The sequence below is a fragment of the Tenrec ecaudatus genome, chromosome 12, assembly GCF_050624435.1.
Source record: "Tenrec ecaudatus isolate mTenEca1 chromosome 12, mTenEca1.hap1, whole genome shotgun sequence".
In the NCBI taxonomy this organism is placed as follows: Eukaryota; Metazoa; Chordata; class Mammalia; order Afrosoricida; family Tenrecidae; genus Tenrec; species Tenrec ecaudatus.
In genome coordinates, this window is record NC_134541.1 from 139,004,570 (window position 1) to 139,031,529 (window position 26,960).

Genomic DNA, 26,960 nt, shown 5'->3' on the forward strand with positions numbered 1-26,960 from the left:
CGGGGCAGTCGGGGAACAAGGACACTACCAGAGAGTGGGCAGCTTGTCTGTGGACACAGTCCTGGGGATCTTTGCGGGGCTTCACTGGGAGACACACCTTGGAGCCACATGGGAAGCGTGAGGCGGCCTGGTGCACAGACACGCAGCATGGGCACGCAGACTATGCGGTGTCCCGTTACCCATGGAGAGGGCGCTCCCCTGCTTGCATCTCACTGCACATGTCTCGTGGAGGCTGCGGTGGAGACATGCCACCACTGTCCTGTGGCCGAGCCAGCATGGTACATCCGCACCCTTCCATCCCCCCCTCAAGAGCTTGCTCAACACATGGGGGTCGGAAATACAAGCCTAAAGTAAAACCCAAACGCAAATGGGCATGTTATGCACACCGAAACCCCTCCCCACCCAAAGCCACCCCTAACGTCCAGTCAACCCCGGCCCCCTCCTTTAAAGCGATGTCCATATGGCTTAAGAGAATGGCCAGAGGCCCAGAGGCCGTGCTTGTCCACGTCTGTCTCTGTGTGTGGCCTTTCTTCCAAGAGACCCCAAAGGGCCCGGGTCCCATCCACAGTGTCATCCTGGGGTCAGAGAGGTGGCTGTGAAGCGGGGCTCCTCCTTGGTGGCAGGTCCTGTCCGGGGGCAGTGGACGGTGGTGCTCAGGCAAAGGGGGCTTTGGGCAGAGCATCTAGGATTTTTGGTTTCAAACATTGTTCCCTCCCCTCTCTGACAGAAAGGAGGGACGGGGGAAAGGTAGGCAGTGGAGGTGGGGAGTGAGAAATGAGAAAGGGACCCCCACCCTCTGATCTGATGCTGGGGAAACCAAGCTGCTGCGACTCCGTGCTGGCCCAGGTGTCCACTGGGGTCAGCGCCCAGCCAGCCTGCTGCCGTGGCCTCCTGGGGAGACCTGTGCGCTGCATTTCCCACAGTAATCCCGTTTTCACGTGGTTGAAAGCAAACACGGCGAAAACCCCACGCGTTTCCCGCAAAGCTGTTAAGGCTAAGAGCACACATTCATGGGTGGGACACGGGGCTGGCGGGGAGGGAAGAGGAGCAGGCGCTGTGCCCAGGGAGGGAGGGACAGGGGCTGCACTGGGCCCCCTGGGTTTCCCCGCTCTGTTCTGTCTGGGGCCCGGCTGCTCCCCTAGCTCCGAGCAGAGGGACAACAAATAGAAAGGCACTGGGAGACAGCGAGGGTGTGTCCACAGCACGTGTCACCTCTTCTAAAAAAAGATAAAAAGATTTTAAAAAATAGTCTGGTGAACCTCACACACGGCTATGTCACAGGCAGGGTGGGAGCTGCCGGCTCCTGCTCAGAGCGGCTGCGAGTGGGGATGCATGGAGGGGCAGCGCCCCGGGGCCCCTGGTCCCCGTGCTCCTGCACTACCAGCTGGGCTGCTCTCTGGTGACCTTGTGCTATACCGCACAGAACTGCCCTGCAGAAAGGCTGTTGTCTCGCCGGGGGAAGCTGCTAGCCCAAAGGGAATCCCTCAGCCGCTGGGAGGGAGAAAGACGAGGCTTTCTGCTCCTGTCTGGACTCGCCGTCTCGGGAACCCACAGGGGTCGCTGTGAGTCAGAGGGGCTGACCCCCAGCACTGGGGTCCATCTTCGCAGGGGCGAGACCACCAGCGTTTGCTCCCTCGGGGCTGCAGCCTGGCTCCAATGGCAGCCTCTCTGTCAGTGGCAGAGCACATGGGACACAGCCCCTTGTAACAGGCCCTCTGCTTCCTGTAGGCTTGAGAGAGAGGCTGGGGCCAGAGAATGTCACATGTGGGTCTCCGCATGGACCCCATCTCACACCTAGCGACCCATGGAGTCAAGAAGGGGCAGGAGGGCCTAGAGTTGGGACCCCAAGACCCCCAGCCCAGGGCTACCCAGAGGGGGGCTGACGAGCTGGAGGTGGCGGGAGGATGGAGAACAGGAGGTAGAATGGAGAAAGGGGTGGCCAGGAGTCTGTTACCAGGCCCCCTGCGTGTCCCCCCCTCCCCATACTCTGTGCCTCCTTTCAGCCTTGCCGGTGGCCGATGGGGCGGAGAACTCAGGAGCAGGGAGCTGCCGGGTCCCCCAGGGACACACACCTTCTCTTACAAAGAAAACGGAGCTGGGTCTGCTTGCTGCAGCAACGCTGTTACAAAAAGCGGTTAAAAAACCCTTCCTAAGGAAATCGAAACAGACAAGTCCTTCAAAGCGTCCTTCTTAGAACCCACCCCCCACCCTCTTTCTTCCTCTGCTTGCTGTCAACAGAAACTTCAGCTCCAGAACTCAGAGTTGATTGTCTTTAAAAGAAAGGAAAGACCCGCGTGTGAGTGTCCAGCGGCTGGTGGTCACACAAAGGAGGAGAAGCCGGTGAGTGGGGCGCGGGTGCTGGGCTGGGGACCGGCGGCAGGGGTGTAGACGCCACCGGAGCTCTGCGTGGTGACCACCGTCTGGAAGCGGGGTCCCGGCTCGGCCTCTGCACACTCCTCGTAGCGGTAGGGCGCCAGGGCCTTGCCGCCAGGGGGCCGGCGCTTCCAGGAGTTGTAGTAGGTGGGGTCGCTCATGTAGTGGTTGACAAAGGAGTGCTTGGGGTGCTCGTCCTCGTAGTCGGAGTCCGTGGCCTGCGGGGAGGGGGACAGTGAGTGGGGGTAGGGGCACAGCATCCCTGTGGACGACACTGGCCTCTGAACATGGGGCTCGGCCAGCTCCCATCCACCCTACCCCCCGCCACGTGGTCGCCTGCCCAAGTCCGGCAATGGCACGGCACTGTCCTACCACCATCACCAGGGGCAGGCCAGCGCTCCTCACTGGTCCAGCACCGGCCTGGGCGGTCCAACAACTCCTCACTGGGCTGGACCCACGACAGGGACACCACGCTCCCTGAGTCCCCATAGTTTCCCCATCGAGGGCTTCCCTATAACCTGCCATCCCAGGGGGGCCCCATAGCTTCTCTGTGGGGACTACCAGGTGCCCACAACCCCCCAACCAGGAGGGTCCCCATGGCTTTTATACCCTTCAGCTCCCCTATCCAGGGGTGACCCTAAATGTCATCCCTGTCCTGGGAGGGTCCCCAAGACTGCTGCCACAGCTAATGTCCCCAATCCAACTTCAGGCTGTGATACAGCCAATTTCTACCCCATGAGACCCCCAGGCTGGGGGATTGTGTCCCAGCTGCCACAGGACACCCCCAGGCCAGCAGTGACCCTCTGCCCCGAGCAGGCGGGAGGCCACCCTGGACTCTGTGTGTGAGGTATGGCCACTGTCACGCGTCCCCAAGAAACGCCGTGTGTTTGAGAGCAGCCTAGCCTGCCCTGCCCTCCCCTGGGGAAGAAAGCCACCCTTCCCTGCTCGGTGTTCGGAACAGCTCCTGTAATTGGCTAGTGGGTGGGCCCATGAAGGACACTGAGCCAATCGGAATCTCCGCTGGGACTTCACACCCTGCAGTGGGAGGAACACTTACTCACTGGGTACCAGGCAAAGCTGGCAGCCCTGGGACAGCCAGGGCTGTGGAAGCAGGCGAGCCCAAGGATGGCCGCACAGCCGTCCTGTGGAAATGTGTGGAAGCAAGAGACCGGGAGCACGTCCTCTTGCCGCCTGGGACGAAGCGAAGGCCAGGCAGAGCTGGGGTGGGAGCCTGCTGGGCCCTTGTCTCGCCTGGGGAACTGCTGCTCCCAGCAAACCTCACGCTTCCCCGGCCACCTGCTCTGTGAATGTGTCATGGTTATTTTTTAATGGGGGCCCACTCTAGTGAGTTGAGTTCCTGTCAGAGCAGGAAGTGCTGCAGGGTCTTTCTGCATTTTAATTTTTAAAGTTCCCGGTGTGGGGATGAAGTAGCAGTGGGTGCTGGTTTCCTGGGAAACCTGGAAGACGGCCTGTGATTGGACGAGGCGCCAGGCAGGCTCTGAGGTCACAGAGATCCCTGGCTAGCGGCACACGGGCAAGGGGGCGAGCAGCAGAGTTTATTGGGGTCATTAGGCATGAGGGGCTGGTTAAGAAGTGGGTGGGGTAACTTTGGAAAGCTACGGTTTTGGATTTGGAATGCCCTGGGAATAAAACAAAGCCAGCCAGGTGTTGTGAGAAGTGGCATTGATGCCATTCATGAGCAACCATGTGACAAAGGGGCAAGGGGACCCTCTTGTTTCTAACCCAAGCCTACTGCTGCAGGGCCAGCTCCAACTCTCCATTGAGCAGAGCAGAACGGCCCAGAGCTTCTGGGATGGCAAAGCCTTATGGGAGCAGGCAGGCTCCTCTCTCTCCCATGGCGTGACTGGTGGCCTTGAAATCTGGACCTGGTGGGTTATGGGTGTAGCGCTTTACCTGCCACGCTGTTGCTTAGTTCTACCTGGAGGAACATAAAGCGCTTCCCCGCCATGGGTGCCACCCGACTAGACGGGCTCTCTGTCTCAGAATGCTCATGTGAATGAGATTTCCAGAAGGGTTAAAAATATCTTCCGGGGATAAAGGGGGTCGTTAGGTGCTGTCCAGTCGGTACCGACCCATAGTAACCCCGTGCATAACAGAACGGAACCCCGCCTGGTCCTGGGCCATCCACACAAGCACACTGTCACAGCCACTGGGTCCGTCCATCTCTATGAGGGTCTTCCTTCCTCTTCCACGCAGCATGACGTCCCCTCCAGGGACTGCTCCCCTTGGGTGCCATGTCCACAGGCGCACTGTCCTCGTTTCCAAGGAGCACTCTCCGCTGCCCTTCTTCCAAGACACGTGCGTTTGCTGGTGGCATGATTTTCTCAGCGAAACACTGACTTCTCATGAGAGACCCTTTCATTTGCCCCAAGACCAAGGTCGGGCAGGAAGGGGCAGGGAACAGGACGAGTAAAAACCGGGTGGTGTGGTGTGTGGATGTTGGAGCTACCATTTGGTAAGGATGGCCATTGATATCATGAAATAAAATATGTCAACTGTTAGACCCAAACCACCCACACTCTCTGCCATCGAGTCACGCCGACTCACAGAGCCCCTACAGGACAGGGCAGAACTGCCCCTGTGAGTTTCCGAGACTGTCCTTTACGAGAGGAGGGAGCCCCGTCTTTCTACCGGGACAGCTGTTGGTTTCGAGTGGCTGACCCTGCGGATCGTGGCCCCACTGGGGTTCCTCAACTCATTTTCACCCAAATCATAATGAAAAGCTAAGAAAACAAACCAAAAAACAAAGATGGGGGCGGGAACCCCAGAACCAAACCCCACCCCCAAAGAACAAGGACACTTTAGACTCTGGCCTCCTGCAGCTTCTGGCCTAGGGTAGGGGCCCCAGGCAGGCAAGGGGCTGGAGGGTGGGTGTGGGTGCTGAGCCAGTGGTGCTGTGGACTGAATCTATGCCTGTGCTGCAGATCCTCAACCGGAGCCCTCATGGTGCTGCGGTTAAAATGTCCTGCTGCTGACTGCAAGGTTAGTGGTTTAAACCCACCGGCCACTCCCTGGGAGAATGATGAGGCCACTGTTCTTATAAAGATTTAAAGTCTCAGAAATCCTCTGTAGGATCGACTCCACGGCACTGCCTTCTGTTTATACGCATATAAATGTATGTGTACGTGTGCACATATGGACGTGTATGTGTTATGTATCATGCATACATGTGTGATGTACATTACACATATGTGTGGTATATATGCATATATGTGTACATGTTCTGCATGTGTATATGTGCATGGGAGGGTTGGACATTGAATAAGGAAGAGTGATGGGCGGCGTCAAGGACAAACAAATCTACCCTGGGAAAGGGTGGACTGAGAGCTCCTTAGAAGCAGCCAGGATGGCCAGACTCCGTCCATCTCACAGGCTTTGGACACGTGGTCAGGAGAGACCTGTCCCTGAAGAAGGACATTGTGCCTGGCCCAGCAGAGGAACAGCAAGAGGCAGGAAGGCCTGTGAGGAGAGGGAGCGAGCCCGGGCTGCAACCACAGGCTCACACAGAAGAGCGACGGTGAGGCTGCTGTGGGCCAGCATGCGCAGGGCTTTGCTGCCAGACAGCGCTGCTGTGGGCCAGAACCGACTCGGTGCCACCTAACAACACCCCCACCCCCTTCTGTGGCATTGGTGCTCAGGCCCAGGGTGGGGTGAGTCCTGAGTCAATTGCCCCGAAGGTTGAGAGCAGATGCTAAGTGAGCCAGCGGGGAGATCAGGCCCCAGGAACCAGGTGACAGACTCTGACAGGCGACCCGGCCCTGCCCCTGAGCTTGCGGTGTGGGAGTGAGAGCTTGCCCCGCAGCCTACGCCTGGAATTCAGACTTGGCGCCTGCTCCCCGAGGAGGAACACTTTGCTGTCCGTGAGAGCCTCCCCCTGTGGTGTTTCTTGGTAGAGACACTAGAGAAGCAGCTCAAACCCAAACCCAGCCCATGGCTCCCTGGCCTGGAGGACAGAGGACTGACCTGGTGGGTTTGAACTGCTGACCTTGTGGTGAGCAGCCCAATGGGTAACCACCATGCCACCAAGGCTCCTTAGGTCATGGCCTTCTAGTCTCCCCTGGTGGAGCAATGGTTAGACTATCAGCTGTGATCTGCCAGGTCAGCAGTTCGAGACTGAAAGCAGCCCTTGGAGAGAAAGGTGGGGCTCCCTACTCCTGTGAACAGGTGCCGTCCCGGAAAGCCCAGGGCAGTTCTATCCAGTCCTGTGTGGTCTCTGTGAGTTGGCATTCACTCCACACCTGATAGTCCAGGGTGGGGGTGCTGCTTCCAGGTTGCGGCAAAGCCGTCTGAGCTCCGGACAGCAAAAGCCACCCCCGCCTCTACTCCCCGGCATCCTGTGTGCTTTGAGCTGAGCATCTCCCTCCACTGCCTACATGCTACCACTCAAGTGGCACAGGCTCGCCTCAGCTCGCTGGGGTGGGACCTCTTCTCTGGTCAGCTGGAGCCACGTCGACAGGGCTCCCTCTGCATGCCCCCTCCCCCTGCTCCCATCCTGGCCGGAGCCCTAGGCCCGACCTGACCTGCTGCAGCTCCCCCTGCAGAAGCTGTGCTCCAGCCAAGCAAGCTGAAGGGGAGGGACCTCCTTTCCTGTTTGTTGGAAGTGCTCCAGGAGGCATTGGCAGGTGGGGCATACTGAGCCCTGAGGGCCCTCACCCCAGCCTGGGCAAGGTCAGCCCGGAAACCAGGACCTACTATCTCCAACCCGTGCCCCGAGCGCAGAGAAGATGTCCCACCCCCAGCTCGGTGCCACAGTACAAGCTTCTGCCTCACGGAGAGACATGGCTGTCTTATTGGGATGTCCGTGGTGAGGGAATCTGTACCTGAGGGCACTGTCACCACGGCGATGCCCCCCCCCCAATTTCTCTCTGACTCATGGCAAACCTGGACCGCTCCAGGGGGCCCAACACTGGGCCTTGAGGGAGGAGACCACTAGGCCTGTCTTCTGAGATGCCTCTGGGTGGTATTGAACCGACAGCCTTTCAGCATCCCTCGCCTCAAGGCGCTCGGCTCTATGACAAACAGGTCTGTGTCCACTTGCAACCAACAAGTCCGTCGGCGGGCATCATTCTCCCATCCACGGCGCTCACTATGTGCCTCCCTGTGGTTGTTCTCACCAGACTCCAGACTTTCCCCATCGCGCACCGAGTAGGGCCTGGTGTTACTGTAGGGTCTATGCACTGGGAGACTCCAAACATCTGGGTGCCTGGCTCTAGCTCGGTATTGACCCATGGTGGTCACCGAGGCGGGAACCTGCAGCACCTCCAGGTGTGCTATCTGGTGTCTGCACCAGCCAGGGGTTCCTGGAGAAGTCTTGGGGATGAGAAGCTAGAAGCAGGTGGCCACCAAGGGAGCAACGGACCAGCCTCACAGAGGGAATGGAGAAAGAGACCGCGGACCCCCTGTGGGGTCAGAGCACCTCTCCAGGGCTGACAACGGCTCCTTGCAAAGGGACTGGGCTGCAGCTGGTCCAGGCTGTGGAGCGTCGGATCAAGAAATCGAGGGAGAGGGAGAGGGAGAGGGAGAGGGAGAGGGAGAGGGAGAGGGAGAGGGAGAGGGAGAGGGAGAGGGAGAGGGAGAGGGAGAGGGAGAGGGAGAGGGAGAGGGAGAGGGAGAGGGAGAGGGAGAGGGAGAGGGAGAGGGAGAGGGAGAGGGAGAGGGAGAGGGAGAGGGAGAGGGAGAGGGAGAGGGAGAGGGAGAGGGAGAGGGAGAGGGAGACCAGTAGCTGGGTGTCACACCGGCTGTGGCGAGTCAGGGTGAACTTCGTGGGGACTGATGACAGAGACAGAAAGAGCCCAGTTACAGTTAAAGCCATTCCAGGTGGTCGAGGAGAGCTACATGTCCCCTGGGGGCCACATCAGAGCCTGCACACTGTGTGTGTGTGTGTGAGAGAGAGAGAGAGAGATGTTGGGATGCTGCGGGGAGATGACGCTGAAGATTCCAGCCAAACCACACAACAAACAAGAAACCACTAGTCTCAGAGGGGCAGGGAGGGTCACGTGCACATCAGGACCCAGAGGTGCTATAATCTATGATCTAAAGTGACTGTTTTTCAACCAAAGTTGGGCGCTGAGCTTTGAAAAACACACAGGAAGGTGGGGGAGGGGAGAAGCAGGCAGCCTTGGAGGCTGCCCAAATGTTGGACTCAGGATCCCTGGTGGTGCGGTGGATTCAATGTGAGGCTGCTAACCACAAGGCCGGCAGTTTGAATCCACCAGCTGCTCCTTGGGAGGAAGATGGGGCTTTCTGCTCCTAAGAGAGGCACAGCATCGGAAACCCACAGGGGCCCTTCTGCTCTGCCTGACGGGGCTGCTGTGAGTGAGAACTGTCTCCATGGACGTGAGTGAGTGACACATCAGGCGAATTAAAAAAAAAAAAGGAATCCAAAACAGAGACACTGATTGTATTTTATAAATTAGAAGAGCTAATACTTAAAGAGGGAGGTCCTAGTTGTGCAGTGGTGAAAGTGCTAAGCTGCTAACCAATGAAAAGATTGAGGTCTGAACCCACAGTCGTCTGTTTCTGCAAAGATTTACAAACATGAACACTGTGGCGGCGGGTGGTCCTGCTCTGTCCCCACAAGGCCACGCTACATTGCAACTGACTTGATCGCGGTGGGTTTTGAAGCATGAAAGTACGATGACAATGCTTGTCTGAATGGAGACAGAAAATCAACAACAAAAACCAAATGGAAGCTTCAGGGTTGAAAAATACAACTGAGATGAAAACTTCACTTAGGCACTCAACAGTAGATTGGCACTTGAAGAAAAAATTCATCCATAAGCTGTATTGATCACGTTCACTGATCCGAACAACAGAGAGGAAAATAAACAGGATGCAGAGAAATGAATGGAGCTGCTCATAAATACGATCGAGCAAGTGTGTCCACAAATGTGTGAGGGAAATCACGGAAGGTGGGGAGATAGGAGGGGTCAAGAGAAAGAGCTGGACTTAACAGTGACTTACACCCCTGACTTACAACCGGTGGCACCAAAGCTGAGGACACTGAGCAGCATTTACTGTCAGCTGCTTCACCCAACTCAGACGACCTGAAATACCCGGTCACCCAACCACGTCAGCGGCACAGTTTGGAGAGGCCGATCCCAAAGATAGCCCTGACATGAGCAAGAGAAACTGAACTCCAGTCTTACACAGGGAGCCCCGATCATAGGAAGCATCTACTTCTAACCAGAACTGGGGGGCGGGGAGGGGCAAAGGCCTTGGGGTTGACACATCTGAAGTACACAAGGAAAAGCATCCACCCAAGAGTATAAGGCCCCAAACAAAACTTCTTTCAACGAGAAGGCAAAAATAAAGACGTCCCCGATCAACAATAGGAAAGAAAACAAAACAGAAAAACAAAGGCTGCTGGCAAGTACTACCCAAGATTGCCAAGCAGAAAACAAGTTCCACCAGGTAATTCGATGCACATAAAAATAAAAAATAAGCACCAACAAAGGTAATTACAGAGGTAATTCTAAAAGACAGTGTAATTGCACACTGCTCCTCTCTTTGTTCCTTATCTGATTTAAAATGCAGCGGCACAAAGTGATAGGTGTGTAATCTCCCCGTGGGGCCTGTGGTGTGCGGCGGCGGCAGCAAGGAGGCCGTGACAACACAGCTGTCTCAGGAGGTAAGCGGAGCCGATGGGGGCGGGAAACCCCAGGACGGAATGGAGAGTCGGAGCGGATGGACAAAAAGAAGGGCGGAGGCTAATAGGACGAGACTCTAAATACATACTGGCTCTCCTTTCCTGTCTCTGCGTCTTCAGAAGGGTCTGCGCAGAGCAGTGATTTCAAAAACGTTGTGTCTGTAACGCATACAGATATAACCTCTGTCATGGTAGCCCAAAGCGGGAGGAGGGGGCCTGGCATGAAGTTAGCACACATCTGAAGAACCTAGATCCTGTTAGTGCTCTGTGCACATGTCAGCCTTCACTCACGCGCGCTCTCGCTCTCTGCTGTCCGTCAGTCTGACTCACGGGGGCCCTGGAGGACAGGGTGGGACTGCCCCGGTGGGTTTCCCAGACGGCGGGCTCTGTAAGGAAGTAGAAAGCCTCCCCTTTTCTCCAGGGAGCGGCTGGTGGTTGCAAACTACAAACCTTGGAGCCATCCCTAACCACATGACCACACAGCCGCACGAGTGGGGCTTCCAAAGGTCATCCGACAACTCCGCGATCATTTTGTCCCATGTCCCACAGACTTTGTGAGTCTCCTTCATTTAGAATTATAAAAAGGGGCGAGGGGGGGGAGAGATAGAGTTAAATGAGCACACCAGGAAATATTTCTTTTTAACACAAAAGGAAGTCGTAATGGAAACGGGGTGGGAGGTGGTGGTAACGATATAAGGCACACAGGATTCAAGCAGAAAAATTAGCAGACGCCAATCCGATCTTATCAGGAAACAGATGAAAGGCGAGTGAATTAAACAGCCTATTAACAAGGAGGGGCTGGCCCATGAACAAGAACGCAAGGTGATGAGGTGCTGTCTACAAGAGACATGTTTTGGATCCCAAGACATGAGGAAGTTGAAAGTTAAGGGGTGGGAATGACATGCCCGTGAACTTGCTGCAGAGCCAGTCCTGAGCCGTAGTCACCCTGCGTACAACCCCACCCAACCCTGCCCATCCTGCGCCCGTCCTCCTCACCAGGGTGGTCATGTGGGGGCCCACTGCTGCAGCCACCCTGTCCATCCAGCTTGCCCAGGGCCTTCCTGTTTCTCGCCGCCCCTCCACTTTACCAGGCGAGAGGTCCTTTGTACCTGGACGCTTCTCTCCCTGTCGCACACACGTCAGATAAAGTCTCACCATTCTTGCCTCATTCTGGCTGTTTTCTCCGAGGAAGAATCATGTGTTCTTTTGGCACTCAGATAGTTAAGGTTTATTGTGCCAACCTGGCCAATAAACACGTGGGGTCAACTGAAGGGCAGAGGGATAAATGGCCCAGTAAGCCTCGCCTTTCTAGTTCTCAGGTGTCTTGCTCTCTGATGGTTGGACCAGGGTGCAGCTGCCGTAGTCAGTTCCTTGCTTCAGCTGGCTCACTTCCTGCAAGACGTCCCCGAGGAGAAGCTGCATGGACTACCCCGATGCAGCCCTGGGTGCTGGAGCAGCCGTGTGGAGACCCCTGCCAGCGCTGAGATGCTTACATGTTCACTGACTCGGCTTTCCTCCTGCGGTCGGCATCATAGTGTGTGTTTGTGAGATGGAGGAGGACTTTGTGGATTGGTGTCGGGCATATGGGCTAATGTTGGACTTATGGGCTTGGGCAGCACTGGGTTGGGATGCTTTCTTAATGTGCACTTAACCTTCATATAAAACTCTCATGGGTGTCTGTGGATTTGTTTCCCTCATTTACCCAGACCGACGCAGGCACATCTGTGGCACCACTTTCAATATTCTTTGATATAAACAAACCACACTGTCGTGTGGAGTGGCCATCGAACGACTTTAGGATGAAACGTGCGGCTGGAGCCGAGAGACGAGTTACGATAGTAAAAGGGCCAGTCCGCCAGGAAGCTACAGCGATTGCAAACACACACGCATCTCACCACAGGCCTCAAAGCAGGGGGATGGCACTGGTTGCCACCGGGAGGAGGAGACCACTCAGCCACAACGGCTGGAGGCCTCGACCCAAGACTGGGTGGAACCAGGAGATCGACGGAAGTATGGAGGAGACTTGGGCCACACTACACCTCACTTATTTGGCCCATCACCCCCTTTCCAGAAGAACAATGACAGCGTTCCCTGGCAATCAATATTTTTGTCTTCTAGCCCATCGCCCCGGATAAACTATAGGCATCTGTTTCTGCAGCCCCCTGGGTTGTTCCAGTGCCCCCAAGGGGTGGCCCTGCCCGCTTTGGGAAGCACTGCTATAAACTAAGACCTTGCAGACCTAAGCAGAACACTCCACGTAACGCTAACAGAAAGGACCCTCTTATCCGGCCTGCAGGGAGCAGCCGCCACGGATGCACCCTAGTGGGATGAGGCCGGTCTGGGTATATTTAGAAAGGCTGGAAACAGACCAGACGCATTCTCCGATCACAATGGAATTAAGCTGGCGGGCAATGCAGACAGGAGTTTGGGGAAGTCAAGTTATGAGAGCACTAAAGAAGCAGTCTTAAGTGACTCCCGAGTCAGAGAAGTGCTCGAGCAGGAGGCCAGAAGTGCTGTGTGTGAGTGTGTGTGTACCTCGCTCGGTGGCTGGGCACATGAAACCACCTCCATAACACGGAGCTGAACCTGAAGCTTAAACACCAGCAACGCACGAGAGGAGAAAGGGACTGGCTGATCCCACGAACCAACTCTGGAGATGCCCGGTGATGTAGTGGTTACACTTCCAGCTGCTAACCTCAAGGTCAGCAGTTCAAAACCACCAGCTGCTCCACAGGAGAAAAACGGGTCTTTCTATTCCCATACAGAGTTAGTCTCAGAAACTCTCAGGGGACAGTTCTACCTTGTCTTCCAGGGTCGCTGTGAATCGGCATGGACTCAATGGGAGTCAGCTGAGTGGCTTTAAGAAGCAGGCCGTTCAGCATTCCCAGATCCAATTCTGACTGCTCTGGGATCAGGATCGCCAGCCGCCGGAGGTGGGCTGGAGATGGTCGTTGGCGTGGTGAGTCCAGCCAGATCTGGGTTGGGCTCCCACTCCCTGAGCTGCCTGCTGTGTGACCATGGCCTTGATGTCCAGATACGAATGGTTGTCATTCTGCCACACAGCCTGGGGTCAGGTGGGGGGCCTGCTGAAGGAGGGCGTGGTCTCTGGAGCCTGGTACTATGGTGCCTGGCCCTGGCCCCGGCCCCGGCCCAAAGCAACTGGCACCAAAAGTACAAACCAAAAACGGACAGACAGACACAAGGAGAGCCCACTGCCGTGGGGTCCTTATCTACACGACTCTACAGGACAGCAGCGCTGCCCCGCGGGGTCTCCATGGCTCCCGCAGCCACAGAAGCAGGCGCCACACCTTCCTCCATCAGAGCCACACCTGGATCCCACTATGATCTTTGGGTAAGCAGCCTTGCACTTAACCCGGGAGCCACTGGAGACGGCATCTGTTGCCGTGGAGATGCTGACTCTGTCGAACGGCTACACGGGCTCTCCTGGTCTCTCACCTTCATGGAGGGGTGCAGGGCAGGTTCAACCTACCAGCTGCCCCGCGGCACAAAGATGTGGCACTCTGCTTCTGTAAAGACTGACAGCTTGAGAAACCCTGCAGGGAACTGCCCTGCTGCCTTCAAGGGTGACGGAGTCGGAGTCGACCCCGTGGCCATTGATTCTGAAGCTTTATGGCAGCTGACTGCCGTCTCCTCCCACAGAGCGGGTCTGAGCTGTCGGCCTTTCTGCTCCCGCTTGATCGTGCACACACGTGTAACCCCCACGTCCCACCCCACACGAAACACACCAACAAAAACCAAACCCACTCCCGTTGAGCCGAGTCCGTTCCAACTCTGAGGGGCCCTGTAGGGCAGACGAGAGCCACCCACAGGCGTTCTGAGGGCCGGAATCCGTGTGGGAGTAGCTGCTCTTGTCTGTTTTCCCGGGGAGTCGTTTGGTGGGTTTGAACCACCCACACTGCAGTCTGCATCGGAGTGCTTAAAGCACAGCATCGCCGGGGCTCCGTGCCAAAGTTCTGGGACTTGGTGATAGTTCTGTATGCTCAAAGCTACAGCAGCACCCCCTTCCCCCCCCCACCCCCGCCAGGAGGTGGAGTAGTCCTTGAGGACGAACCCACGACCATTGCACAGGGCGCCTCCCTCTGAACCTTCTGCACACAGAGCCAGCACTGCTTCTTATCACCCAGAGCCAGACTGGCCTGCCAACCTGTGCCAGGCCCTGCTTGCCCTCACCTCTGCAGGGCTGCCTGTGGCTGTGAGCCCCAGTCCCTGGCAGACATCAACCCCGGCTGCGTCCTGTTCCCTGGGAGACGGTGTCCTGGGTTCGGGTCAGACCTCGGGTGAGGCTTTTTCTAGATTAGCTATTAAGTTGGAAGATGAACACCGGGAGGTGGGGCTGGCTGGTGCGCAGTGCAAACGGCTAGCAAGGCTGAGCGGGGATCCAGTGCTGAACCGCCAATTTGCAAGTTTGGCTCCTAAGTGTAAGGGGCCGGTATCCCACCAATGAAAAAAGGGAAGGTCCCAGGGGTGCCCCCCTCTCCGCCCCCAGGAAGGCTGCATCCTTCACTAAAACCAAAAAGCCCCACCCCACTGCTGCCAAGGTCATTTTGACTCAGAACCACTGTTACGTATTTATGGGCACAGGCAGCCTCATCTTTCTCCCTTTGGGCACAGGCAGCCTCATCTTTCTCCCTTTGAGCAGCTGGTGGGTTTGAACTGCTGACCTTGCAGTTAGCAGCTCAATGGTGACCCGCTACCTCACCGGGTTCCTTTTATGGCTCACGGTGAGCCTGTAGGACAGAGTAGAACCGCCCCTGTGCAGGGGGGGGGGAAGGGGGTGTTGAGGCTGTAAATCTTTATGGGAGCAGTCAGCCTCATCTTTCTCCCTTGGAACAGCTGGTGGGTTTGAACCACTGACCTTTAGGTTGGCAGCCTAATGCTTAACCTCTTGAGCTACCAGGGCTCCCTCCTATAATGACGACAGCCTGGGACACCCACAGGGGAGGTTCCACTGTGTACTAAATGGTTGCTGGAGCCGGAGTTGGTGGCAGTGGGTTAGCAGTGTCTTTGAGTCTACCCAGAGGCACCTTGGAAGCAAGTCCTGGTGACCTCCTTCTGAAGAACCAAGCCTTTCAAACACCAAGGGACCCAGTCTCGGCACCCACCTGGGGTCGCTATGGGCCAGAACAGACATGGTAGCCCCTGTTTGACCTTTCTGTTTTACTTTCATCAACAGAGCCTGGTTTGAGACCACCCAGAAGTGGCTCAGAAGAAAGACCTGACAATAGGTTTGTGGAAATGCAGCCCCTGGAAGCTCCTTGTGGAGTCCAGTTCAACCCTGACACCAGTGTGGCCGGGCTGGCAACGCTCTCTGCATTCTTGTCCTCTGTCCTTGAAATTCCAGAGGCGGGTGGTGATGGGTGGCCCTGTCCTCACCAATCTGTCCTGGGCCAGCATCTGTCCTTCCTTTGATGTTCCTCTCCTGCCATGTGGGGGCTCTGTCACTGGCTCTGCTGACCCCCGAGTGGCTACTTGGAGATTCTAGGACCCCTGGAAAACATAGGGGCTGCTTCTCCACCCAGAAGCGAACCCGAGCACCCACCTCGGACTCGGACACGTCCACCGACTTCTCCTTGAGGTTCAGGCCCTCGGTCAGCACGGTCCCGTTGTACTTGTTGCAGATGTCCTCATCTGAATAGTGCAGTCCACCGGGGCTGGGCCGGGGAGGGGACCTGGGGGAGGGACCGGACACAAGTGACTCCCCCAGGCAAGCTCTTCGCCTTTTGTTTGTTAGAGAGAAGCAGTCGGCCTGGGGTTCGGGCTGCCTCCTGTCCCCCTTTGAGTGCCCTCCTAGGTCTGAGCGGGCCCCTGGGCAGCAGATGGAGAGCGTGTGCTTTCAACTTCCCGGGGACAGGCCCTCCCTGGTCGGGAAGCGATGGGTGAGGACGGTGAGACTTCCTCGCTCACGTCCTTTGGACATGTCCTCAGGAGGGACGAGTCCCCGGAGAAGGACATCGTGCTTGGTCAAGTGGAGAAAGGCCCTCGATGAGAGGGGTGGCCACCGTGGCTGCCCCCGTGGGCTGCAGCAGCACCGCCATTGGAGGATGGCACGGGGGCGGGCGGTGTTTCCTTCCATGGCACACGGGTCGCCAGGAGGAGGAACTGGCCCAAGAACATTAACAACAGTGTCTTCTCTCGTGCGCGCATCTGTGTTTCTTCACAGGACAGAAACAACTGCCCTCTCAGCGACCGAACGAGCTGCGAAAGGTTTGCGTGGTTGACCCTGCTGCCTCTGACCGTCTGCCCCGGGGGCTGGAAGCTGACTTTGCTTTGGGGCCGGGCACCAGCTAGGGCTGGCAGAAGGGCAGATACACCTGCAAGACCTGGCCCTGCTCCCCAAAGAGGGAGGGGCGGGGCCTCTGAGCTGCAGGACCACAGAGAGGGCTGGGGTGATGGCTGGAGTGGCATCCTCCAAAGTTGAAGGGTCAACTTGGTGGGCCATCTGTCCCAGGATGGTGTCAGCCCCTCTAGTGGTGACCTGATGCAGCCACTCTGTGTGTTGTGAGGCCTCACCTCCAGGATGGTGATGTGAAGCCCCAGAGGCGCGATGGCTTATGAACTGGGCTACCAACAGGAAGGTCAGCGGTTTGAAACCACCAGCTGGAGAAAGATGAGCCTTTCTACTCACATAAAGAGTCACAGCCTTGGCGACCCCAAGGGGCAGTTCTACTCTGCCCCAGTCAGAACTGACTCGATGGCAGTGAGTTTGTTTTGGTTGACGATGAGAACGGGGCAGGATAACGTGGCAGTCACGTCATGAGGCAATCTACAGGAGTAGGCTGTTCCTTGAGTAATGGCCACTGGAATGCTTAAGGCGTTAAAGGGGCAAACACAGCCCAGAGGGATCTACCTCCTTCAAGAAAGATGAGCCAGGAGCTGAGCACACCCTTCCGACTCTGGGTCTCTGTGCCGAGAACCTTCTGGACCCAGGGGAAGATTGGTGCTGCCAACTCTTCCCCAGAGCCTGCTCACAGAGAGGCCCTCCTCTCGAGCGGACACCTTGAATTCAGACTCCTAGTCTTCCAGTCAGCCAGAGGATTGATCTGTTTGCTAGAGCCACCCCCATTGTAGCATCAAAGAGGACTCAGAGAATTGGAGACCCCAGCTTAGCAGGGTGGGTTGGACTTCGGCAGGCTTGGTGCTGTGGGTTTTACAGAGAATGAAGGGACATGAGAACCTTTTGGGTCTGTGTCTGGAAGGTGTTATCGTTGCACATCCTGACCACGAAAAATATACCAGAGTTTGCCGTGAGACCAGAAGAACTAGCTGGTGCCTTGCTTCCGAACACCAGCAGAAAAATCCTTATCAAAAGGAGGACTATGTGGAACAGACCGTTAGATTCTCATGGAGTCCAGACTTTTATATCCACAGAGGTTGGATGAACCCTTCAAACTACTCCCCGGAGATAATCCTTAACCCCCCAATGCCCCGGAAATCTTTACAGCCAACGACAGCTTTGCTTCATTAACAGAGAGTGTCTTGTCTGCGTTGAGCATGCTGCTCTTTTAAGAGCCACCGCAGATGGCATCAAATTGAGGACAGCAACTTGAAAGGGAGGAACAACTCAGCTAAGAAGGGTGAGGTTGGATGCCCACACCCGAGAACAGCATCAAGTGGTGCTTGCAGGAAGTACGGAGCTGGCTTAGGTTGTCCCAGATACATTTCCCAAGAAACCACAAAAAAATAGAGGTTATTAAATAAATAAGCAAATGAACCAACGTCTGGGTCAGCGAGAAGAGGCATCCCTGTAATATTGAGGGGACTGCCCCCTAGGTGGCCTCCTGATGATGTCCACTCTTGGGGAAATGTAGCCTCAGACTTTTAAGGTTCTCAAGAAGATCCCTGGTCCGTCCTGGTCCTGCCCTGGGTCAGTGGTGATGGAGCCTGTGATAGGTAGGTTTATTGTGCCAACCTGGCCAATAAACACATGTGGGATTAATTAGGTCGCAGTTTAATTGAAGGACAAAGAGATAAATGGCTTGGTGAGCCTCACCTGTCTGTCTCTAGCTCTCTTATCGGATTGGTGTGCCCCTGCTTTAGCTAGTTCTCTGCCTCAACTTGTGAGCTACACTCCCTGTGGGACACCCAACCCATGGATAGTGTTGCTATAGTTTGAGGTTCCTTCGAGACCTGCTTTGCCACACTGCTGGTGTGTACATCACTTGAGCTGGGGACTGTCAAATTCTGTCATCTGGCTGTTTGTGACCTGCCCTGCTGTTTGCTGCCTGTGGCCAGACTGCCTGTATTGCTCTACAGAAGACTCAGCTGTCTGCTCCCTTGACTTGTCCCCAGCAGCCCTCGTGAGTTGAAGGACTGCCAGTGTATTAACTGTCTCACGGAAGTGAGTTGAACTGAGCCCTCTGTACTGCTCTGAGGACCAATCAGCAGTTTATTTCATTATATATATATATATATATATATATATATATATATATATATATATATATATATATATATATATATATATAAAATCATAAGTGTTCTGGTTTTGTTGCCCTAGAGAACCCTGTCTAATACAGAGCCAGAAGACAGCACTCTATAACACAAGGGCAAATCAAGGTCATTGGATCTCTGGGAACTCACACTTCCTGCTGGGAGGGTGGACACCATCTACTCTGAGCTCACGGTCTCCAGTCTGATGTGAGTCTGGTTCACTGCAGTAGGACTTTGGGTCCATGGATCCCCTAACACTGGCATGGAGTCGCCACAGCCAGGCTCCCACTCCATGGCGCCCCACAACAGCAAAACCACGTCTCCTGGGAACCCTGCACCTCCCAGACTCAACGCTGGATCTGACTCCTGTTGGATCCAGGCGCTCACGTGAAGCCAATCCACTGAGACATCCTGAAGGCACCTAGTGGGTTTGGGTGGACAGCAGGTGGGCACATCTTCAGTCAGCACCCCCCCCCCCCGACCTGGTGACTCTGGCCCTCGGGCAGACGTGGCACCTGGGTGTAGCCCTACCTGGTCCCGTTCTTCTTGGAGAAGGTGCCCTTGACGCTGAGGTGACGGCTGCTGAGCTCCAGGGCGGTGAACCCGCCGTTGTCCAGGGTCACAGTCTCCTCCATGTTGGCCATGTTCTTACCTAGGCCCCAGAAAGAACGTTCATGAGGGTGGATGCTTTGCCCAAGCGCCCAATGACCACCGAAGTCAGTTGTTTACCCGTAGGGGCTCGCAGGGTCGCACTGCCCCCAAGTCCAGGCTCGGCTTGGAGTGAGACCTCACGGGTGAGAAGAACCAACCAGGGTGGGCCATCCTGGGGCACCAGGCTGCACCCCTGTGGCATGCACGAGGGGCTTCAGGAAGTTCACGGCCTGTGGTCTTAAAAGTTATCTTATTTAAGGTGCAATTATTGGTCTCTCCCGGACAGAGGCAAAACGAGTGAAGAAATTGAAGACACATGGGCACCGTTAGTCTGCTGGACTACTGGAGCACACGGACGTCAGTGTCCACCACCCTGACACCAGAAGAACTGGATGGTGTCCTGCCACCACATCGACTGCTTGGAAAGGTGTCCCGTGAGAGGTCTGCCTGAGGGGAGGGTGGAACAAAGCTACAACCAAGAGAGAGACCAGGCTTACAGGTCGGACGGAGTCAGGTGGAACCCCAGACACGATGGCCTGTCACTCATCTTTAGGTCTTGAACTGACCTCAGCCCTGTGGCTCAACCTTTCAGTTAAAGGACAGACAGACAGATGGATCGACACCGTGGCTGCAACCGTGGGCTCAAGCCTAAGCGCCGTCGTCAGGATGGTGCCGGGCCTGGCGGGCAGTGTTCCTTTCTGTTGTACACAGGGTCGCTATGGTTAGAATTGGCACACCAGCACCTCGCAACAATCCACGGAGCCCCCGTGGGGGCGGGGGCAGTTCAAAACCAGCAGCAGCTTTGGGGGAGAAAGACTGGCTCTCTACTCTCTTAAACAGTCACGCTCTCGCAAACCCACAGGGGGCGCTAGGAGTCAGCCCCAACCGGATGGCGGCGAGTGAGTGACACGTGTCTGAAGTCATCGGCCTGACATCATCATCCCTAGTCTCTCTGATGTCACCTAGCTCAGCCCATCCTCCACCCTGGTGGTAGCCCCTTGACCCTCTGAGCGGCTCCCCGATGGGTTGCCTTCCTGGGTGTGCCTCTGCCTGGACTGCTCAGCCCCATTCCTCTTGCTCTCCCCGTCTTCCGGACACAGAGCCAACACCATCGCGCCAGGGACAACACCGCCACTTCCACCAGAGCGGTGGCCCCTCTCATGACCTCGGCTCGATGGGACCTCACCACACATCGGGGGCTTGATAAACACATCCACACCCCTGAATCTGCCATCCCTCTCTGCGGGGACCCCTCGGCATCCCGGGAGCTCCATATCCGTGACGTGACAAGGAACAGAGAGCAGACCCTGGCGGCGAGCTGCAGAGGGAAGCTGCGCTGCCCTCCAGCGGGAGGGGAAATGGGGCCAGCGGGGAACATGGGGACAAGCAGGGGCAGGGCACCAAGCTCCCCAGGCAGACAACGGGAGGTGGGGGTGGTGTGTGTGTGTGTGTGTGTGTGTGTGTGTGTGTGTCCCCTCCCTGTCTGTCTGTCTCTTGGTGGTCTGGGCTGTGAGGTAAAGCGGGAACTCCAGGGAAGGCTGAGAGAAGCTGCGGGTGGGAGCTGCCTGCAGGTCTGTCTGCTGTCGGGAAATGCTGACTTGGCGGCTTCTACTCGGTGCGATGCAGGGATACAATCAGATTTACCGACATGAATTAGAAGGGAATTCAGAGGGAAACATAAATCCCAGCCTTGCTACCCGCTTTGTGGACTACAGGCTGACACATCCTCTTTGTGAACCCCTTATGTGTGAGAGGTGTGGCCCTGGGGGCCCAGTGGTTACACGTGGGCTTGCTGACCACAAGATCAATGGTTTGAAGCCTCCCAGCTGCTCCTAGGGAGAAAGATGAGGCTTGGCTTTCGACTCCCACAGTGAGTTACGGTGGAGGCAACCCGCAGGAGCAGTTCTCTGTCCTATGGGCTCTCTCTGAGTCGGCGTTGGCTGGAGGACCGTGAGTAGGAGAGATTTATCCACTGGTGGCTTAATGGGTTACACTCTGGACTGCTCTCCGAAAGGTCAGCAGTTTGAAATCATCGGATGCTCAGTGGGAGAAAGAGGAGGCTTTCTGATCCCATAAAGGTTTATAGCCTCAGAAACACACCTGGGCATTTCTACCCTGACTTATAAAGTCACGGTCATTCGGAAATAGAGGTTTTTTTTTTCTTTTAAATATGCCCACGACCGGTCTATGAGGTGTCTTACTTGGGGGCTACTGGGAGCTTTGCTATTCATGTTTAGACACCAGCAGAGTCACTGGTGGTGGACAGGTCTCAATGAGGCTTTTAGCCTAAGACAAGGAGGAAAGGCCTGGTGCTCCACTTCTCCAAATAAACCCAGGAGAACCTAATGGACTACTGTGCAACGCTGCCCGGTGTGGTGCAGGAAGGGGAGCCTGCAGGACGGAACACACTGGGCATAGGGGCTGCAATGGGCTCAAGCTGACCGATGACCTTGAAGTGCCCCCTGGGCAGGCTCTGATTTGTCTACTTAACAGCACCTGAGAGCACGCTAATCACATTCACAGAAGCTCCGTGGTTCAGCTGAGGGGGTGAGGGCAGACAGAGAGACCCTCTGTACCCCCGGAGCCCCCACAACTCACCCAGGGCTGGCAGTGGCTAATGTGCGTGGCCAGGTCCCAGCACGGCCACCCTGCGTAGCCTCCGGAGATGGGTCTGCGGCTCCGGTTTCACTGCCTACAGGCGGCCGTGCATGCGCGCAGCAGACCCGGGGGAGGAACCGGCCGGAGGTGCCCAGGGCAGCTGCGGAGACGCCCACCTGAGCTGCAATTCTTGTACTTCTTGCTCTGCCCGTGCAGGACCAGCGCGAAGACCACCAGCAGGATGATGACCAGGCTGGCCAGCGCCACCGCCAGCAGGAACCACCACTCTCCGTAGACCGGGACCTCCACTTGCGCTGGCGGGACAAGAGGATCACGCTACGTGGAAGCGTCGAGGGGTGGGGCGGGCCACGTGGACAGGGGGCGGGGAAGGGGAGTGGTAGAAATGGAATCTCCACCCAGGTGGTTAACTCCTGACTGAACGGGTCCTGGAGGAACCCCGTTGCGTCTCCGTGACACGTTGTGCTGCGAACCTCAAGGTCGGCTAACCACCTCGGCCCTCGACCCTCGACCCTCGGGTGGCAGAGAGGCTGTGTCCCTGTGGAGTTACAGGCCTGGGGACCCACAGGGGCAGCCCTACCCTGTCCTAAGGGGTTGCCCTGGGTCAGGATCGACTTGGTGGCTGTGTTTGGTGTTTGGGCTTCTATGTGTCAGGAGCTGTGTGTTAGGGCTTGGGCGGCTAACCACAAGGCCTGCAGTTCGAATCCACCAGCTGCCGTCTGCGCTTATAAAGAGTTACCATTTTGGAAACCCACGAGGCGGTGTGGGGGAGGCAGGGGCTGGGGGGGACTAGAGGGTGGCTTTCAGCCCCGTGTTGCAGAGTCACTCTGATTTGGAAGCAACTCGATGGAAGGAGTTCTTTTTTAAACCTGGTAAATGTGGGTCAGCTGCCAATGCACAGGTCCATTCAAGACCCCACCAGCAGTGATGGAGGGACTGGCATTATAATCCACTGTTTCTCTGAGAATGAAGTGAGCCTGAACTGGGTGATGTGTACCCAGGGGCTCCGTCTGTCATAAGAACCCTTCTCTACGCCAGCCTCTTCCTGTCAAGACCCCCGGGTGCACAGTCCCCCAGGCGGAGGCCAAGCCTGCCCACACAGCTTCTCTCCAAACCCAGACAGAGAGCAAGGAGGCTCCTGTGGTAAGAACCAGTGAGGCCCGCAGCCCAAACCCATATGTGTGTGGGTGCGCGGGGCGGACTTTTGACCTGGTCTGAAAGCAGCGCAGACTGGGTTCTGCGAGGGGCCCGCCCCTTGGCGGCCTTGTCCCGGGTCACTGTGTCATCAAGGATGACTGTCCAGCGGCATCAAACCCTCTTTTGTGGTCCCCAGTCCCTGGCCAGGTTTGGGGCCCAGAATCCCAGGCACACGCTGGCTGGAAGCCAGGTAAACTCGGGCTGGCAGTGGACAGCGTGGCTGTTCCTCGGGCTCTCTCATGCCTTTGCCTTTGACCCACCCCTTCCCCAAGTCCCCCACCAGGAAGAAGCAAGCACCAGGAGCCCTTGGGGAAGCCCCAGGACAACAGAAACAGCCTTGGTTTTGAACTCGGAGGATGTGGGCTTGTTTGAACTCTTGCCTCCTCTCTTGAGGCTTGGCCCCTCTCCTTCCTGGGAGGTCCTGGGGTGGCCACCTCCTCCCACAACAGAGGACAGACCCCACCCCTGCCCCCCACCCTGTCCTGAGGGTCCCCTGTGGGGCTTCCTACCTGACACAGTGGCGGAGGGGCTGCTGGCTTCCCCGTAGCCCACCGCGTTCACGGCCACCACTCGGAACTCGTAGGACACGCCGTGCCGGAGCGCGTCCAGGCGGACGGCGTAGGATGTGGCACTTCTCGGAATGTCCTTCACAAACGTGTCCCACAGGCCTTCATCTGCAAGACAGGCAGGGCAGACGAGCCCCTGGAGCGGCCCATGGATGCCGCACCATCCCCTTGCTCCGGATGGGTGCTCAGCTGACCAAGGAGAGAGAGCCAGATCCGGGGGGAGAGCAGGAGGGCCTGGTGGCACTCAGGGTTCAGCGCTTCACTCTGGTGCTGCTGGTCGAAAGGTTGGTTCCCTGGGAGAAAGCCTTGCCCGTCTGCCTCTAAAAGGCCGCACCAGCCGGGGGAGTCCAGAGAGCAGCTCTCACTGCACATGTGAGGTCACACTGAGGCCGAATTGGCGTCAACACACATCAGCAACGACATACACACTGCTCACGGGAGCTTAGACAGGATGGAGTCAGACAGAGCAAGGCCCTGTGTTCACAGATCCCCAGGTGGCTCTAGAGGAGCCCTGGTGGCCTGGTGGTTATGTGTTGGGCTGCTCATGTCAGCAGTTTGAAACCCCCTGCCGCTCCATGGGAAAAAAAGACGAGGCTCTCTATGCCTGTTAAGGGTTATAGTCCTGGACACCCACAGGGGCAGTTCCGCCCTGATGCTTATGGGCAGAGACCGGACTCAATGGTAGAGTGTCTGCTGTGTTGTATTGTGTTGATACTGGGCTTCCTGGCCAGTGCACCTCATGCACGGCTACCACACGTGTGTCAGAGAGAGTCTGATGGCATAGTGGGCTCTAGGCTGGGCTTTGGACCTCAAGGTCAGTCGTTTGAAACCTCGGTTTCTCTGCAGGAGAAAGATGAGGCTGTCTGCTTCCATAAAGGTTTATAACCTCACACGCCCCCAGGGACAGTTCTGTGTGGTCCTGAGCCGGGATGGCGTTTCCGCTTCCTTTGTGGTTGGTTCTGACACTTGCATCAGAATGATCAAGGAAGCATGGCTGTGGGGTAGGGTGGGCGGTAAAGGGGACACATTCATTCTGCACATGCACTCTCTTTGCCTGGAGAGAGCAGCGCCCCTCCTTCCCCCTTCTCCCCGACACCCCTGTCCCCTGTCTGTCTGTCCATGAGTTAACAGCATCTACACACATCCAGGTGGATCCAGGCTCCACTGTCTGAACACGCCCTACACATCGGGATCGCATGAAATTGTGCTTCTCAATGAGCTTACTGTCGACGGGTGGAGGGAAATCAACAAGATCACTGTGTCCTTTCAGGCTTACACCCAGGAACTGGCTCTCGGGGTCCCCAGACTTCCCATTGCAGCACCCAGTACTGCTGACCTGTCTGTTTATGCCGCTGTGTGCTCATGCTTTAAAGAAGCCAATGCTGCGCACTGACATCCTTCTTCCGTCTGTTTGTCATCCATCCATCCTTCCATCTACCCATCCATCCATTTGTCCACTCACCCGCTGTCTATACAACTCTGCACCCAGTCATCTATTGGATCATCCCTCCATTCCTATCATCTAAGCACTCAACATCTGCTGTCCACCTGTCCTTCAATCATCTATCCATCCATCTATTTATCTTTCCAGCACTCCTCCTTCGCTCCAGCTCTGTGCATCTACCATCCATCCTTCCTTTCATCTATCACCCATCTGCCATCCATCCATCTAGCTGTCCATTCGGCTACTGTCCATCATGCAACGACCTAACCATCCATCCTCCCACCATCAGCCATCAGTCTGCTCACAGTTTCATCATCATTTCTATCTACCATGCATATGTCCTGTCTCCCATTTCATCCATCCTTCCATCTCCCATCCATCCATCATCCATAGCCATCTTCCTACCTCCTATCTGATCCATTCATCTACCTCTCCAGCATTCATCCATGCACCATCCACCCATCCATGGATTCATCTATCTATCTATCCATCTATCTATCTATCCATCTATCTATCCATCCACTCACTCATCCATTGCTCTGTCTCTCCACTCTTGCAGCCCTTTGGCTGTGATGGCAGGACCTAGTACTCCCACTCCAAACCAAACTTCTCCCATTGAGTCCATGAGGACTCTAGGGAGATGCCAAATGGGCAGAGTAGAACTGCCCCCGTGGGTTTCTGAGCCTTTGAGTCTTTACAGGAATACACAGCCTCATCTTTTTCCTGAAGAGCCACTGGTGGGTTCGAACCACCTACCTTGTGGTTTGCAGATCAATAAGTGAGATCAATAAGTGAGAGTCCCTAGGTGGTACAAATGCTTAATGCACTCAGGTGTAAAACAAAAGCTTGGGGCTAGAGACCCCCAGTGGGTGCCTCAAAAGCTCTGGGCTACCCCTATGGGACTCAGCAGCAGTCTGACTCACTCAAGTTGCCGGGTCAGAGTCAACTCCGTGGTAACTGGTTCTAAGGGCTTTAAATGTTGAATGAATTGCAGAGTGGTGTTTCTTTAACTCGATGGGCAATTTTATGCTGCAGAAGAGACCGCTGACTAAAAGATAGGCTCTTATGAACTGTCTGCTGCTCGAGACCATTGAGATATAGGGACTCCGTGTGCGAGCTGTTCTCAGTGGTTCTCACTGGATGGTCCACTCCCGGGCGAGAGTGGGGGTGGGGCAAGCTGTCTGAGAGAGGCAGACATGCGCACACGCGTGCGCGCACACACACACACGCACAGAGACAGAGACAGGAAGAGAGACACAGCTGAGAGACAAGGGGAGGGGGGAGTCAGAGAGACACAAAGATACACACACAGATACATATAGAGGCAGAGAGGGAAACACAGACAGACAGACAGACAGACACACACACACACACACACACACACACAGACAGTGACACGGGAGAGAGAAGGATGGGGAAAGAGAGGGAAGCAGAGATACACAGAGAGAAAGAGTGAGACACACCGAGACACAGAGAGAGTGAGAGACAGACATATACAGAGAAACAGAGACATGTAGAAGTAGAGAGAGATACAATGAGAGACGTTGAGGGGAGACAGAGAAAAACAGAGCCCCAGAGAGAGACGCAGAGGGACTGGATGCCGCCCTGGCTCAGAAGGCCAGTTTCACTGGGAGTCCCACGCAAGGACTCCTGCAGTCATGGGCCTTCTTCATGGAGACCTTCAGGAGCTGGCTTTGCTCACCCCTGACTGGGGAGTGTCTGTGTGTGTGTGGGGGCACACACCAAGGGACTCTCCCCTCCCCCCTCTGGACGAACCCAGGAAGGCCCTGGGTTTCCATCAGCTGGGCCAGGCTCTGAGTCTCATCTTTCTCCCATGGAAGGGCTGGGGGTTTGGAACTGCTGATCTTGAGGTGACAGCCCAGTGAGTAACCACTGTATCACCAGGGTTCTGGCAGGCGTGTGGTGACTGTGCAGGAGGTATCCTAGCCGGGAAGCAAACCCAGGTCTCACACAAAACTCACTGTCCTGAGTC

General features: G+C 56.2%; 1 protein-coding gene across 1 annotated transcript in view; it reads right to left on the bottom strand.

Annotated features, from left to right (window-relative positions):
• Positions 1-396: 396 nt before the first annotated feature.
• SDK1 (sidekick cell adhesion molecule 1) overlaps positions 397-26,960 on the bottom strand; it is a 504,911-nt gene continuing 478,347 nt past the window's right edge. Inside the window, exons 41-45 of the mRNA XM_075528195.1 lie at positions 23,467-23,631; positions 21,919-22,056; positions 19,025-19,145; positions 15,603-15,732; positions 397-2,591 (exon numbers count right to left, since the gene is read on the bottom strand). Of these exons, the coding sequence (XP_075384310.1) occupies positions 2,319-2,591; positions 15,603-15,732; positions 19,025-19,145; positions 21,919-22,056; positions 23,467-23,631 (827 nt within the window). The 3' untranslated portion in view covers positions 397-2,318. The remainder of the gene's footprint in view (positions 2,592-15,602; positions 15,733-19,024; positions 19,146-21,918; positions 22,057-23,466; positions 23,632-26,960) is intronic.